Source organism: Chinchilla lanigera, unplaced genomic scaffold, assembly GCF_000276665.1.
Source record: "Chinchilla lanigera isolate Chin_1 unplaced genomic scaffold, ChiLan1.0 scaffold00068, whole genome shotgun sequence".
NCBI classification, from domain to species: Eukaryota; Metazoa; Chordata; class Mammalia; order Rodentia; family Chinchillidae; genus Chinchilla; species Chinchilla lanigera.
In genome coordinates, this window is record NW_004955469.1 from 8,193,330 (window position 1) to 8,208,760 (window position 15,431).

Consider the following 15,431-nt stretch of genomic DNA (forward strand, 5'->3'; position numbering starts at 1 on the left):
AATATAAAACAGAAGAACAGCAGTTCTGCTAATTCTCCCCCTCACAGGGAAATAGCCCAAGCGCGCCCTCCACCACTGGCATTCTCCTTGCTTATGTATCACTATGTCGTTCTCTACCTGTAGTCTGTGGAGGGCAGAGACCAAACTGTTTCTCATATTCTCCAGCCACTTCCCACTCAGCACCTAGTAGCACACTGCACTGATCATATCAAATATTAACTTCTGCTTTCTCCCTTCCCACAGGGAGCTAAGAGAGACTCCTGCTACTCAGTAACGGAGTGCTGTTGATGGCTAAGGAAACCAGGCTCTCTTAGGATCAATCTGACTATACTCTCAGAATAAATAACCTGGAGTTTTCCTCTGAAGGAATTATGAAGCTGAACTCCATTCAATGATTTCCTTAGCCAAATGAGTCAAAGAAGTACCCAATTCAGGTCTTAAAAGGGGGTTTGAAGCTTTTGGTTTCTGATAACCACAACAGCAGTCAGCAGACAAGAGACTTGTCCGAGTACAAAACTATTAGTTGCTCCTGTTTTTCTTTTTTTGAGACAGGGCCTGGCTCTGTAACTCAGGCTGGCCTTGAACTCACTAGGTAGCCCAGGATGGCCTGGAACTCACTCCTGTCTCAGCCTCCCAAATGTGTCCTTTAGGACACTGGTTTGTTTTATAGCAATGGTGCTGCCTTATGTAGCCTATGCCATTTCTGTGGCTTATGGGTCAGACCTTTTACTGTAACTTCTTTTTATCTTGCAGTCATCTGCCGACATGACTGGCCTGTCAGGTCCCGGTTAGCAATATGGGCTCCTCTGCGGACGAGCGATTACAATGTGCTTATGCTGTATAATCCATTTAAGAAATAAAGGCATGAGCAGGATAGTCTATGGGGAGCCAGCTCATCCATCACGTTTGAGCAAAAGGCTGTGCTGCTACCAGCCCCAGTCTGGCCAAGCTGCTGCTCTATTTTCCCTCTGCAAAACTGGCAGCGTGTGTGCAGTGAAAGCCCAGGCGTGGCAGGAGAGGAAGATAGTCCCCTTTATCAATGAACAGGTAGGATGGAGACACTGCAAACCCTCAAGCGTTATGGGCTCACCAGGAAATGACTTGCTTTGTCATGCCAGTCAGGAAACACAAGGCCCAAGAATCCTGATCCTGGCCGGGCCTTGACCCTGCAGTTACCTCACATTCCCTCCTGCCCCAACCTCAGCCGTTTCAAGAGAGAGGGACCTGCTGATGCAGGGAGCAACACCGCAGTTACTGCAAAGTGCAGCAAAGTCCACAGACCCAAGACTTTCCAGTCTGATACCAAAAGTGTAAAACAAATGGTATTTAAAGTATCTACTAAGAAAACAACACAAAACAAAAAAACAAAGAGTCTATTAGAAAAGGTTTCCCCTTCTGCACTCAAAGACTACAGACTCCAATAATGTTAAAAATCCATGAGGCTTGGTGTGGTGGCACATGACTGTAATCCCAGCACTTGGGAGGCTGAGGCAGGAGGATTGCTGCCAAGTTTGAGGCCAGGCTGGACTACAACATGAGCTTAATGCCAACCTGAACTGCATAGCAAAAACTTATCTCAAAAAAAGAAAAAAAGGTCAATGAAAGCTATAACAAAATGAAGTGAAGAAAAGGATTACCATTTCTAGAAAAAAGAACCTACAATGGTAAGAAAACAAAAATAACAACAAATACGCACATGTATGCACACAACCAAACCATGACCCCCACAAAACTCAAAACAAAAAAACAGACAGCGGGCCTACCCTTTGAACACTTGCTGCTGTCCCCGGCCCAGCCCGGCTACCGTAACATCTTTAAGCAGGGTCTTCAGTCCCTTATCCACAGAGACCTGCGCGATGCCAGCTCCCATCAGCCCTGCCCCGAGAATGGCCAGTTGTCTGACAGGAAAAAGAGGAAATGATTTTGGTAAACAATTTTTACTCATTTCAATAAAAGTGGGAGGTTGCCCAAGTTATCATCCAGTGAATCAACTATGAGGTGCTTCACATAATCTTTAGCTATACAAATTTAGCACTAACAATTTTGTTTTCAGTACTGGGGACTGAACCCTGTGCGTGTGAGGCAAGTCCTCTACCTATGCGCTACATCCTGTCCCTTTTATTGTGAGGTGAGCTCTTGTTAATTGCTCAGGTTGGCCTTGAACTTGGGATCTTCCTGCCTCAGCACCCCGAGTAGGTGGGATTACAGGCATGTACCACCATGTGCTTAGATGATTGATTTTGAAGTTGAATGCCAAAATCCATTGTGTCTAAAAGAACTGCTCTTCCCATGAAGACAGAACGATACTAATTTTCAGCTGTGCCTGGAGATCATGAAAACAAAATCAATCAAATTTAAGCTTAAGTCAATACGTGTATTGTTTTCTAAATAAAAGCTAACTTCCAGATTAACTTCTCTTCTTACCTGTTAATTATTTGTTAGTGACTGTACATTTTCTACTGACTTTTCCTTGGCACAAACCCAGGCCTCTATCACCCCACATCTGCACTAGCTCAGAACTCTTCTTGCTGGACTCTGCTCCAGGCCTCCCTCTCTCTCCGGTGCCTCCACTCATGCACATCCTTGCTTTTTTCACCCAACTTCTCGGGGCCACTTGATTTACCCCATGGTATTTTGCAATGGCTTCATCTACACCTTTGCTGTCTTCTCAAATTCTAAGCTTTCTGAGGACCAGAGATCACATGTGATTGTTCATTTTAGTTCTCAATAGGTCTGGAACAATATACTATTTAATAAATAAGTAAAAGGAATTTTACAGCATTACTTCCTCCAGTCATCTGGGAGACTGAAGCAGAGGATCACAAATTTGAGCTCAGGTTGAGCTAGTTAACGGCCTAGTGAGAGCCTGTCTCAAAAATAAAGAAAATACCCAGGTATGATAGCACACACCTATAATCCCAGCACTCCGGAGGCTGAAGCAGAAGAACTGTGCAAGTTTGAGGCCAGGCTATACAGCGAGTTCAAAGACAGTCTTGAACTACATAGCAAGACCATGTCTTACCCTGCGCCCCTAAAGGCTGGGGATATGGTTTAGAGCCAAGGCCTTGGAAGCCCAGGTTTACAGCACTGTAGACCTACATCAGAGCTCTCGAGGGATAAAGTTTTATTTCTAATCATTCTGATTCTTATGTTTGAAAATCATACTCAAATCCTAAAAAGGCAACCTAACTTCAAGTCCCAAGAGCATCTCTCAAGGGCAGCTTCGTAATAATACAAATGTTTATCAGCTGCCTTTTCTTTAATTTCTTCCCCAAGTCAGGTCAACTCTTACTCCATCTTGTTTCTTTTCTATTTAGTTCTGAGTTTTTGAATTTCTGATTTGAAGTGATTTTTGTCTTAACCGCAAATGCTTAACGAAATGTTGCAGGTTCTTCTGCACTGTGGTGGCTCTCGGGGAGGATTTCCTAAGTCACAGTGCTTTGGTTCTTTTCTTATTTGCTTTAATGGATGCTGCCCCTCCCTCTTTGTGCATTTGCTGCACAGTACCAATTTCTCCAGGTGGTTCTGTACACCATCTGCACATAACAGGAAACCTGCATGTAGTCAGGAGGAGCAGGCTAACGTGGCAAACCGGGTTTCTTCATCTAAGAGTACCTTCTGCTGCAAAGTGACGGAACTGACAACATTCTTTGTGTACAAGGAGGGATGGGAGAGAAAAGATGAGGTGGGGTGGAGGTCATGGGGCTTAGGATGTGAAATTCTGCAATACTTTTAATACTCTTGTTTCTTGCTTCCTTTCCTTCTTGTTACAATAAAGTCCCCTCTTAGAAATCAGCCATGGTTCTCTGACTTCTGTTCATGCTCTGCCTGGCGAATAGGGCTTTGCTTTCCTTGTTAATCTGTTTGGTCCTTGGAGAAAGAATGAAGAGATTAAGTTTAGGCGGCCATCGTTACTGTATCTTCCCATCAAATGCAAGGGACTGTCAATGTTAAGTGGAACAGACTCCAGCTGGGCCTCACTGGCACCCATGCTCAGGGCTGGGGAAGGCGTTAAGGTTGTCTTTCAGACTCTATTTGGAAATCAGCCCTCCTGGCTACAATCTGATCTGTCTCGCCCCATGTTCTTATGCATCTAATCTATCTTCGCTTGTAATCTCATTAAAGATGAGAGGACACGGACAGCAATACTGTTAGCTGCTTTTCTTCAGTCCTTCACCAGTAACTCAGCTAGTGCAGGGTTTTTCAACTTCAGCACTACTGATTCTTTGGACTTGAAAATTTTTGTTAGGGGGCTGCCTTGTGCACTGTGGGCTTGGCAGCATCCCTGGCCACTAATATTAGATGCCAGGAGCAACCCTTCCTCCCTACTTGTGACAACCAAAAGTGTTCTCAGATGTCCGCTGGAGGCAGCAACATCGCCCAGGTTGGAAGTACTGAGCTGAAGGAGAGTTTCGGGGCATCAGTGAACTTGAGAAGCTGCAGTGCTTTCAGGCAACAGAACACTGAGACAGGCTTCCAACACAACAAGCCAAGTACAGTCTCCACTGCTTAGGGTGTAAGCTGGAAAAAGCACAAGACTTTACCAATTACAATGAGGCTTTCTGGTTTTTAATGAGGGAGAAAGGCAGGTTCCTAGAGATGGCATTTTAGGTTGAGGGAGAGAGAAGACCACTGGACAGTGTGAAGTGCATGTGGTTCTTTTAGGAAGAAGGACCTAACCCAGACTTCTGGAGGACAGCAGTATGTGACAAGAAAGCTCTACAGGAGTCACCTGGAAGACCCAGAGAAAACTTAGCAAAGGCAGAACTTTCACAACCAAATGTTCTGGTAGGAGGAAAGCCTCTATTGTGATCGGGACACAGGAGGCAGAAATCTGCTTCTGGAGCTCTTCAAAGCAGTCTGTAAGCTCTGCACATAATAAAACTCATGAGGGATTCCCACATAGAGTTTAACTTACTTAACTTCCTTCTGAGGAGTTCCAAATTTATTTTTCTTGCACAGGACTTGGCCATGATACAGTCCCATCAAGGCCTTTGATTCTTTGGTCATTGCAAGCTCTCCAAATTTCTGAAAAGTAAAGGAAAATGAGAAAAGGTAGAGCTTCCTGGTCTAGGTCAGGGGTGGTGAACCTGTGGCACGCATGTTATTGTGTTTTTCTTTTAAGACAAAAAGTGTTATTGTGTGAGTTGTTTTTTCTAAACGAAAACCTCAGTATTCAGGGCTAAGGCAGTGTTGGGACTTTGTGGTATCGTCTCTAAAAGGTTCGTCATTACTGGTTTAGGTGATGTGGTTTCCTCTGGTTCACTTTTCTCTGAAGAGCAAGGGTAAAGCATACAGCGCCTTAGTTCCTCAAAAGTCCCAACGGTCTCAGCCAAGTCCCTAGGCTGCCGAAATCTATCTTCTGCTGATGCGTCACTTCCTTACTACTCTTATCTAGAGTTCTTTAAGAACACTGCTTTGGAAAAAGGCTTTGTACATATGCAACCAAACTCCTGAGTTCTTTACAGCAGGAGTGGGAACTTCTGTCATAGAACTGGAGTTTTGAGGCTGAAATGGGCCTTTGTGACTGTCTCCACCACCCCTGTGGATTAAAGACAGGAAAGAAGAGGCCCAGAGATGATATGGGACTGTGCTCTAAGTCAGACTGCCTCAAAGCATCAGAAATGCAGTGTGAACCCAGGCAGACTTTTAACACCAGTTCTTTTTCCACTGTAGCAGGGTACCCACAGAATATCTTTTTTTTTTTTTTCCTGATCTTTTTGAGACAGGGTCTCACTATGCAGTTCAGGCTGGCCTTGCGCTCACTTTGTAGTCTAGGCTGCCCTTGAACTCGTAGTGATCCTCCTGCCTCAGCCTCCCGAGTGCTAGGATTATAGGCATGAGCCACCAAACCTGGCCCCCACAGATTACTACCACTTTAAAAAGTATCCCGACACTTATGGAGATTGAGTCTCAACTTTGTGGTTAACTGCGTAAGATCTAGAGTCTAGGTTTGAATCTTGATTCTGTTATCTCCCTACTGCAAAGATTTCTTCATCCTTAAAGTAGGAAAACCAATATCTCTTTTATGGTATTGCTGTGGGGATCAGATGAGAACACTATGAAAATTACTATTAATATTATTACAATGTACTAGTAAGATTGCATGTTACAAATAGTATTTCCAAGAAATGCTGGGCATGGTGGTGCACACCTGTAATCCCAGCACTTGGAAGGCTGAGGCAAGAGGGTCATTGTGAGTTCAAGGCCAGTCTACACTACAGTGAGTTCAAGGTCTGCTGGAACTACATAGTGAGACCCTGTCTCAAAAAACCAAAACTAAAACCAAGACCCAAACCAAAGGAGGAATCCTTTCAATAAAGTTCCTCTCATGCCCTAGTAGAATCTGAAATAAGGTTCCACAGAATCAATGCTTTAATTTTACTATAGCATGTTTTATTCCAATACACCTGTGATTTTCAAATTGTGGTTAAAGATCCATCAGTGGTCATGAATTTAGTGGGATATGATAAACACTGTATTTAAAAGAAGTAGAACAGAGTAACCTCTTTGTATCCATGGAAGACTGACTAGTTTCAGGGACCCCTGATGACACCAAAATCCACAAATGCTCAAGTTAGATAAAATATATTTGCTTGTCTTTCTGTACATTTTAAATCTAATGCCATAAATTTAGTTGTTGCACTGTACTGTTTAGAGAATAACAACATGAAAAAAGTCTGTACATACGCAGTATAGGTGTGATATTTTTTTCCTCTGAACATTTTTCTTCTGGGGTTTGAAGCCAGGGTCTAGTACAAACTCAAAAAGTCCCCTGCAACTGAGCTATACCCCAGCCTCCGTCTAAGACTTTTTGGTCTTTAGTTGGTTGAATCTTTGGATGCAGAACCTGTGGATCCAACTTACACAGAAAACACTGAGGACAGTGCACAGTGAGGGCAATTACTGCTTTGTCAACTGCAAGCTTCAGTGTGTCTGTAAATATGTACATGTATATATGTTATGATTTTTTAAAAGATCAGAAATGCTTAAGGAACAATCTAGTACTAGAAATAGTTGTCTGGAATCTGTCCTGAGCTCCTTAGACCCTTTTTGTTCTATTATCCTATTACTGAATTTTTCAGAGACTGGTTAAAACTTAAAAAACAACCCAAACTAGCTAAATGTGCAATGTCGCCAACTTGTTAGAAAAGTGCAAGGGGTGAGACTGGTTCTCAAATCCCTCCTGTCTTTGTCTTTGAGTAGGAGACATTTCATTTTCTAATTCACTAAAAAGAGGCTAGGCTTCAATATTTCATGTAAAAAACTTTCCTACCAAGATGTTCATTTTATCACAACAAAATCAGCTCTCGAGTGGAGAACAAAACTGTCCAAATGGTTCACTCTGAAAGAATCCAAACTCTCCTCCTGTTCTTTCTAGTTTCAACCTCACCACAAAAAGTGAGCTCCTGTTCCCAGAGATTAATCATAACTGGAAGAAAAAAACTTTTACCAGGTTTTGGATATTTTTCTTATTTTTTTCAGCATTACACAGAATATTAGATCTTTAACTACCTTGTAATCTGTAATAAAAAATTGGAAGGAAATAACCGTACCTGTGACTCAGCAAGATAACCAGCATCACTCCCTTGTTCGATTCCAGTCTTTACTGCCTAAAAAACACGGCAAGCACTTGTTTAGTGTTGGAATAGCTTGGTGAGATGTACCACTAACGCTGAATGAAATGACCAGCACTGTTAGACTTCAAAGAGTCAGTCAAAAAAGAGATGAGGACTGGGTGCCTGGCTGCTCTAGGAAACTGAACTTTTCGTCTCTGCACCCAGCATGAAGCAGAGGTAGAAGGAGAGAGAAGGCTTATGTACATGACACATCCAGCTCCCTTCCTTTTCCAGAGACAGGCAGACCCTCAGCTTCCACTTTCAGCCCATTTTTCTCTACGCTTTCTTCCTCAGAGGCATGATCCTAGTTTATCACATTAATCAACTCTATGAAATTCAATTTTGGCCCAGGATAAGTGCTACCCTAGGTACAAAGACAAGTATAAAAGACAAACAATCCCAAACTCAATCATCATTATGGAAATGACAAAAAAATTTACATTCTTAATTTAACTTCTCTGTCTCAACTACTATTATTGTAACTTCCTGTGATATCTACTCTCAGGCCATCTAAACTTAACTCTTAATCTCTTTGGCAAGTTTCTTGCTGCCCTTACACTTTGACTGTCATATCTCAGTTACTCAAACTTCAAGCTAAGTTATTAATAGTGCTGGCTAATTCACTGCTCTACTTTTGTTTCTCTTTCCGTTTTTACGCACTTCCATGGGAATGGATGTCTATAGTCTCTACAGGACAAAGGGAAATCCGTCAATTCATTATTGCCAGCCTTCCACACCCTAGCTTTCATCTGTTTTTCTACAGACCGATTCACTATTCACTATTCATAGAAGTTGGTCTCTTTAAATGCTCCTTGAGGAACCTCATACGTTGGAGCTTCCATAACTGCCCAGAATGCCTATCCTGCCACACCGCTTTCTCTTCACCCACTCCCTATACACTTTGGGGGCTCAAGTCCCCCAGGAGGCTCTTCCTGATCACACTGGCTCCCTTCTCTGTCCTCTTAGCATTTTCCTGTCCTAGTAACCTGGCATTAATCTTATGCTGCTTTGTGTCTCTTACATTGCTGTTTACATTACCACGAGGGGATAGCTAATCTCCCCAGCCCCAACTGTGAGATGAACACAGGTAGGCGGTCATGTTTCATACTTTAATTTCATTTTTTATGGTGCTGGGGCTGGAACCCAAGGCTTTGCACATGCTAGGCAAGTGTTCTACTACTGAGCTACATGCCCAGTCTATGTTTCATATTTTATGTAACTTTATGCCTTCCACTCATAATATATTTGTTGACTGATACATTCTCTAATTTTGAAGTCTGATTATGTGCTCTCTTAAACTTGGACTCTCCATACTGAAGAGTTACATTCTGAGGTCTACTAGAAGAGGTTACTTCAGCTCTGCGACCATTTTAATCACCCTCCTTGAGCTACTCCAAACTTCTCCACATCCTTTCATGTTCTTAAAAATTGTAGCAGTGGGGAAGACTCTGAGGGGCTTTAGGTACTGACAATGCTTTTGACTAATGACAGAATTCAGCCATCAATTTTGTGTCAACTGCCTCTTAATGCGTAATATTTTACTGGCTTAGTCATGCTGATGTTACTTAGGTTCCTTTCTTGCTTTCTTACTGACAGCTTTAAAACTGGAAAACCAATAAGTATGTCTAGCACTATTTTCCCCAAACCTAACACTTTATATGAGTCCTTATAGCTTGTTATACTCTTTCCTTATGTTAGTGTGTACTTTAATGGCAGAATTAAGAATTTTAGTACTGACATGCACGGTCAGGATGGCAGCTGGGTACTGCTCTACAGAAGGGCAGGGCATATGAAGAAGGCAGGTGTAAAGGGTGAGACTCACATCAATTATTTTCAGAGGTGCAGGATAAAGGCCTTTGGTCTGCTTTTGCACTTTTTCTTCCACTTTTTTGTAAACCTGTTGCCTGACAAATGGGATACTCATGGCATATGACGTCAGTTCTGGAAGGTAAAATGCTTTTTTAGACACCTACTGGAAAGAGCCTGGCTTCTCTTGTTAGTTTGTTCTATGAACGCCGTAAAAATGCAGTAATTCCAGATATATAAAAGAGCTGCTCTTTATTTTAATACACACATCTAAATGTCAACCAATGCATTGTTTAAAATATACTTTAATTGGTTAATAAATGTTAAAGCTAGGCCTTGGGTATATGTGGGTTTATTACATTATTATAGTTTCTTCTTTCATATTAATGTTTAAAATTTTCCAAAAGAAAAAGTTTAAAAAATTATTTTAGCCAGGTATGGTCGTACAAACCTATAATCACAGCATTCAGGACGCTGAGGCAAAATTGCTGCAAGTTTGAAGCCAGCCTGAGCTACACAGTGATTTTAAGGCCAGCTTGGACTGCCCACTGAGACCCTGTCTCAACATCCCTCACCCCAAAGATTTTAACTAGCTTAAGGACTTGATCCCATAGCAGCTTTGTGACATCCCTTAAGGTTGACCTTATACTTAGAGTAAATAACACATGTACTTCTTCCTTCTTTTGAATAGCAAATGCAACTAAATGTGTAAGAAAGAAGCTCTGTTCTTTTTCTTTTTTTTTGTTTTTTTTTCTGGTACTGGGACTCAAACTCTCGACCTTGCACTTGCCAGGCAGGTGCTGTGCCGCTGAGCTAAATTCCCATACCCCAGAAGCTCTGTTCTTTAACAAGACACTTACTTTCTACCAATCCCTTGTCTCTCTTTGGTGTGATCTTCTTATCAGCTAGTCCTTTGGCAAACGTAACTGCAACTTCCTCCAGGTATTCAATTGTCCGTTCCTCTGGAGGTTTTACTCCTGGTCCTGTAAAAATGATTGCAGCAGACTGAATGCAATGACCTTATATCAGTCCCATGCAGGCAAAACCTAGGCATGCCAAAGCCAAAGACTCCAGCATGACCTCCCACTTTAGACCAGAGACGGGCGGCTGGCAGTCACAAATTTGGACTCCCAAGAGGAGACCAGTCCTGAGCAAGAGTGTGAAGTGTGCTCTAGGCAGAGAACAAGGACCTTTTGGCCTGACTACCTCTTCTGTAGGCTGCAGCATGTCTTGCGGCCAGCACTCTCACTGCAAAACTGGGGGGAAAATGAATAAATGATAAATTCATTTGTAAAGACAGTGACGGCTGAGGAGGCACGAAGCCCACATAAACCAAAACTCCAGAGTGGGAAAAGCCTATCTCAGGTGAACTGGTGACCGCTGCTTGTGTCTTTCTGAGGGTATGTGATGCTCTCGGGTATGAGCTGAAGACCAGACTGGGCTCAAGCTGAAGGATGGTACTGTGGGAAAGTAAAACATCAGAATTTTGGTGCCACGTGCACCAGAACAGAAGCCAGAAGAAACCACATGGAAAGCTAGTTTCCGCCCGTGAATGTTTTTAGAGTTCCAAGGTGGCTTAGTGGCTGAAGAGATGGGGTCAGAAAGTCAGGGTGAAATCTCAGTGCCGTGATGTTTAGCACACAAAGTGTTTCTTTGCAGAAAGACCTGTAGCAAATATGCAACTGGTTTCCCACTCAAGGACTGGGCCAGAGTTTGACCAGCAAGACAGATGCAGGAGATGAGAGTAAAGTCTGGGCTGTGGTGTAGCCATGTAGAGTAGATTACTACATAGCAGGAGCTACACAGAAAGGATCTAGACAGCGAGGCTCCTCCAAACTCTAGGTTGGATTAACAGCAGATTTCCTCTGAAGATGAAAAGATCAGAAAATCTGAATGCTTGGCAATAAAAAAATCCTAAACAAAATCACACTGAAAATAGCTGACACAAAGCTTCATTTTGAGACAGTATCAAGTGATCTAACATATGTGAAAGTGAAATTTCTGCAAAGGGGTGAGGGAGTGATACAGTTGGTGTCTGAATGTCCGGCCAAAGCCTCATGCAGTCATGGGGCGGGTTTCTACAGTTTGACCGATTCATGGCCCAATATTGGAATACTGGATGTGAGTCTACCCCTGCCCTGGGGCAGGTAGTTTGCACACAATGTAAGGGAGGGAAAGAGGCTGCTTACACTCTTCCCTTTTTGCTCTTGTTGCTTTTATTAACTTCCGGGGCCACGAACTGTTGCCCTCTGCTGTGTGCCACCCTGCCCTGGAGCCAACCAAGTATGGACTGAAACCTCCATAAACTATAAGCTAAATAAGCCTTTTCTTCCTTAATTCTGGGTGTCAGGTATTTTGTCTGAGCAATGAGAGAAAAGTAACCAAGAGAGGGAGTCAGAAAAATATTTGAAGACGTAATAGCCAAAGATGTTTTCAATTCTGATGAAAACAAAAGCCAATATACTCATGTAAAACAAACACTAAGAAAACCTCACACAAAGGGATAACATAAACTGCTAAAACCAAGCCAAGGGTGGTGACACATGCCTTAATTGCAGGACTTTGGGAAGCTGAGGCAGGAGGGTCACAAGTTCAACTCTAGCGTGACTGACTCAGATGGGGGGGTCACTGGGGATGTAGCCCTCAGTTCAATCCCCAGTACTAACACCCCTCAAAAACTGCTGAAACTAGTCAAAAAGGGAAAATTTGAGAACAGGTAGGGGTTTAGGAGTGGGAATACTTCATATATAGAAAAGATAAAAGTAACAATAATGTTTTATCAGGAGATTATACAAGCCACAGCACAATGGAGACATCTATAAAGTACCAAAAGAAAAACAACAGCAATCTAGAATTCTTTACCCAGCAAAATACCTTTGAAAAATGAAGCTGAAATAAGGACTTTGTTAGGCAAATGACAAGATACAAGAATTAATTGCCAGCAGGTCTACACTATGGAAATGGTTAAAGGAAGCTCCTTAGGTTTGAGGAAAACCAAATCAGATGGACATCCAGATCTACATAAAAGATGGAGTCCCCAGACACAGTGAATATGAGGGCAAATGTAAAAAATACCTTTCTCATTTTTTTTAATCTCTTTAAATAGTAATTTTCTACAAAAAATGTCAATATATTGAGGAAATTGTAACATGCAGAAGTTAAATGTATAAAAAAAGTGTAGAGGCTAGGGAAGAGGGAAAGTATTTTTTTAAGGTTCTACACCACATATGAAATGATAAATCATTTGAAGACAGACTATGACATGTTGATGCTGTATACTCAAAACCCTAGAGCAGTGATGGCGAACCTTTTAGAGACTGAGTGCCCAAACTGCAACCCAAAACCCACGTATTTATCACGAAGTGCCAATACTGCCACCAACCCTGAATATTGAGGTTTTACTTTAGAAAAAACAACTCTTTACATCAACACCTTTTGTCTTAAAAGAAAAGCTCAATAACACACATGCCACATAGGTTTGCTACCTCTGATCTAGAGCAACCATGAAAAGGAAAAAGCAAAGCAAAGGGCCAGTCATGAAGCTAAAAAAATGATTAACCCACAGGAAAGCAGGAAGAAAGGACAGAAGATGGAGCAAAGACGCAACAAGTAGCACTGAATGAAACTGAAGTGCCAGAACTCGCTTGTGTGGAGGAAGCACAAAGGAAGGTATCAGAAGTCTTATGGAAATGAGAATGTCAGAACGGATTTGTCACACAGGACCTGCTCAGTCACCCTGCCAGTGTTACAGGACACCTCTCACTACTACTTGCAGAGATCAGTTTGTGAGGGGAGGCCTGGAGCCCTGGAAAAGCTGTGTGGTTGAGCTTTTCTTGGTAAGTCAGAAATTACAGTGGGAATTGCTATCACCAACCAGGACCCTTGAACGCAACAGGGACAATGGGATCCCAAAGTGGCAGGGGCCAGGTAGCAGCACTTAACTGCCAAGTGAAGGTGGCATGGTTACCAGCAGGGGTAGTAGAGCCAAAGCAGTAACTGCAATAGTCTGACTTGTGGAGCTCTATGGCACTGGCTAATGCATCATGGTGTTCCTGGAAGAGAAACATGGGTATTCCATTAAATTCTTATTTGTTCTATACAAGCGGGATTCCAGGTCTAGCGAATGGAAGTGTAACTTGAGTTGCGAGAGGAGAAGGGAGAAGGGGAGGGGAGAGGAAGAGGGGGAGGCAGAGAGAAATGGCTCTAATTAATTAATTCAACTAATTCCCAGAAATAAGCCAATTCACAGACCCAGACTCCCGAGTGAAGGGGAAGCTGAGTCCCCTTGAGGAGATTTTACTGTTTATCTTTTTCCGAGTCTTCCAAAAGGGATACTGGTCATGTCCCTTGGGGAAAGGGAATTACTGTAATAAGATTTTCTGGGGATTACTTTACACTGGCTCCGAGCTGACAGTAACTCCAGGAGATCCAAATATCACTGCTGTCTGCCAGAGTAGGGGCTTTGGAAGTCACATGATTGATGGGGTTTTAGGCTCAGATCTGTCACAGTGGGCTTTACAGGCCCCCGAGCCCGTTCTGTGCCCACCTCCCCCACTCCAGAAGGTCTACGTGGATCGGGCGTTCTCAGCAACCAGCAGCAACCCGGTATTAGTTCCCTGACTTGGTGAGTAAGGACTCTTAACACTGGGAAAGCCCAGGTGAAAGCCCTGGGAACTGCCTGGACCTCAATACAGCACGGCAAAATTCCACAGCCCTACCGGGACCGCAGAGATCAGTGACATCATGAGCACAGGAGGCGATTCCTTTGAATCTCCTTTCAAATTGCCTATTTTGGCCTGTGTAGAACAGAGACCGATCTTGTAGAATGACAGTGATTATCATAAACTTAATCTTGTGGTAACTGCATTGTAGCTGGTGTTCCACATATGATTTCCTGCTTGAGCACATTGACACATCCCCTTGTAGCTGGTCCTCTCTATGGTTACTGACTGGGCAAAGGCTTTTTTCTTGATACCTGCTGATACAGATCACCAGAGCTTGTTTGTAGCTGGCACTGTCTCACCTTTGGGTGGGTATACAACTCTCCAGCCATATATCCTAATTCAGTCCCCTTCCACATGCTGGTTCATTACAGTGATGATATTTTGCTGAATGGATCAGGTGAGCAGGAAGTACCAACTACTCCAGACATTTTCGCAAGATAGCTGAGTGAGAGAATGGGAAATAAATTCCTTGAAGTATTCAGGGTCTTCTGCCTTACTGAAACTTCTAGGGATCCAGTAGTAAGGGATATGTTGCTATATCCCTTTTAAAGTGAAGGGTAAGTTGTTGCATCTGGCGCTCTTGCTAAATGAAAACGGCACGACATCTGGTGGGCTGCTCTGGCGTTCTGAGACAACGCATTACTCACCTGGGTATACTACCAAGTAACTGAAAAAGCTGTTAGTCTGAGTGGGGCCCAGGCCCTGCCATTTGGGGGATGTGACTCAAACCTGCCAGTGCTGGAAGGATCAGGGCCAGACAGATGTTTGGAGTCTTTAGCAGGTACCTAAGGTGAACACAGTGCAAGCCTTAGGATTTTAGAAAATTCCTGCATGAACAGTCATTCTCTTTTGAAAAATAGTTTTTGGCTTTTAGTGAGCCTTACGAGACTTAAAGCTTAACTATGGGTCATCAAATCGCCAGGTGACCCGAGTGATCATGAGATGTATGTCACCGGACCCACCGAACCACAGCTGGGGCGCACAGCAGCACCCAGCACTCAGCACTAAGGATACTCAGCTTCAACAGATTCTAAAGGCACAAGTTGCAGGTGGAAGTGGCCGAAATGTCCCTAGGCTCGTGCCCTTCTTTCCGTTAGCCTGCACCTATGGTCTCACTGAGACTCCCTATGATCAGCTGACTTGGGAAAGAGAAACTCTGGCCTGGATTGTACACAGTTCTGTGTGACATACAGGCTGCACTTGGGAGTGGACAACTGCTACACGATAGTCCCTCTCTGAGACATCTCTGCGGGACAGTGGTGAGGGACAGCCTCCAGTGGGA

The 15,431-nt window shown here is 43.2% G+C and overlaps 1 protein-coding gene across 1 annotated transcript in view; it reads right to left on the reverse strand.

Moving 5' to 3' along the window:
- Nucleotides 1-15,431, reverse strand: part of Hadha (hydroxyacyl-CoA dehydrogenase/3-ketoacyl-CoA thiolase/enoyl-CoA hydratase (trifunctional protein), alpha subunit) — a 49,925-nt gene that overhangs the window by 9,385 nt on the left and 25,109 nt on the right. Inside the window, exons 8-12 of the mRNA XM_005400422.2 lie at nucleotides 10,286-10,408; nucleotides 9,442-9,560; nucleotides 7,557-7,613; nucleotides 4,919-5,028; nucleotides 1,764-1,898 (exon numbers count right to left, since the gene is read on the reverse strand). Coding sequence (XP_005400479.1) covers nucleotides 1,764-1,898; nucleotides 4,919-5,028; nucleotides 7,557-7,613; nucleotides 9,442-9,560; nucleotides 10,286-10,408 — 544 coding nt within the window. The remainder of the gene's footprint in view (nucleotides 1-1,763; nucleotides 1,899-4,918; nucleotides 5,029-7,556; nucleotides 7,614-9,441; nucleotides 9,561-10,285; nucleotides 10,409-15,431) is intronic.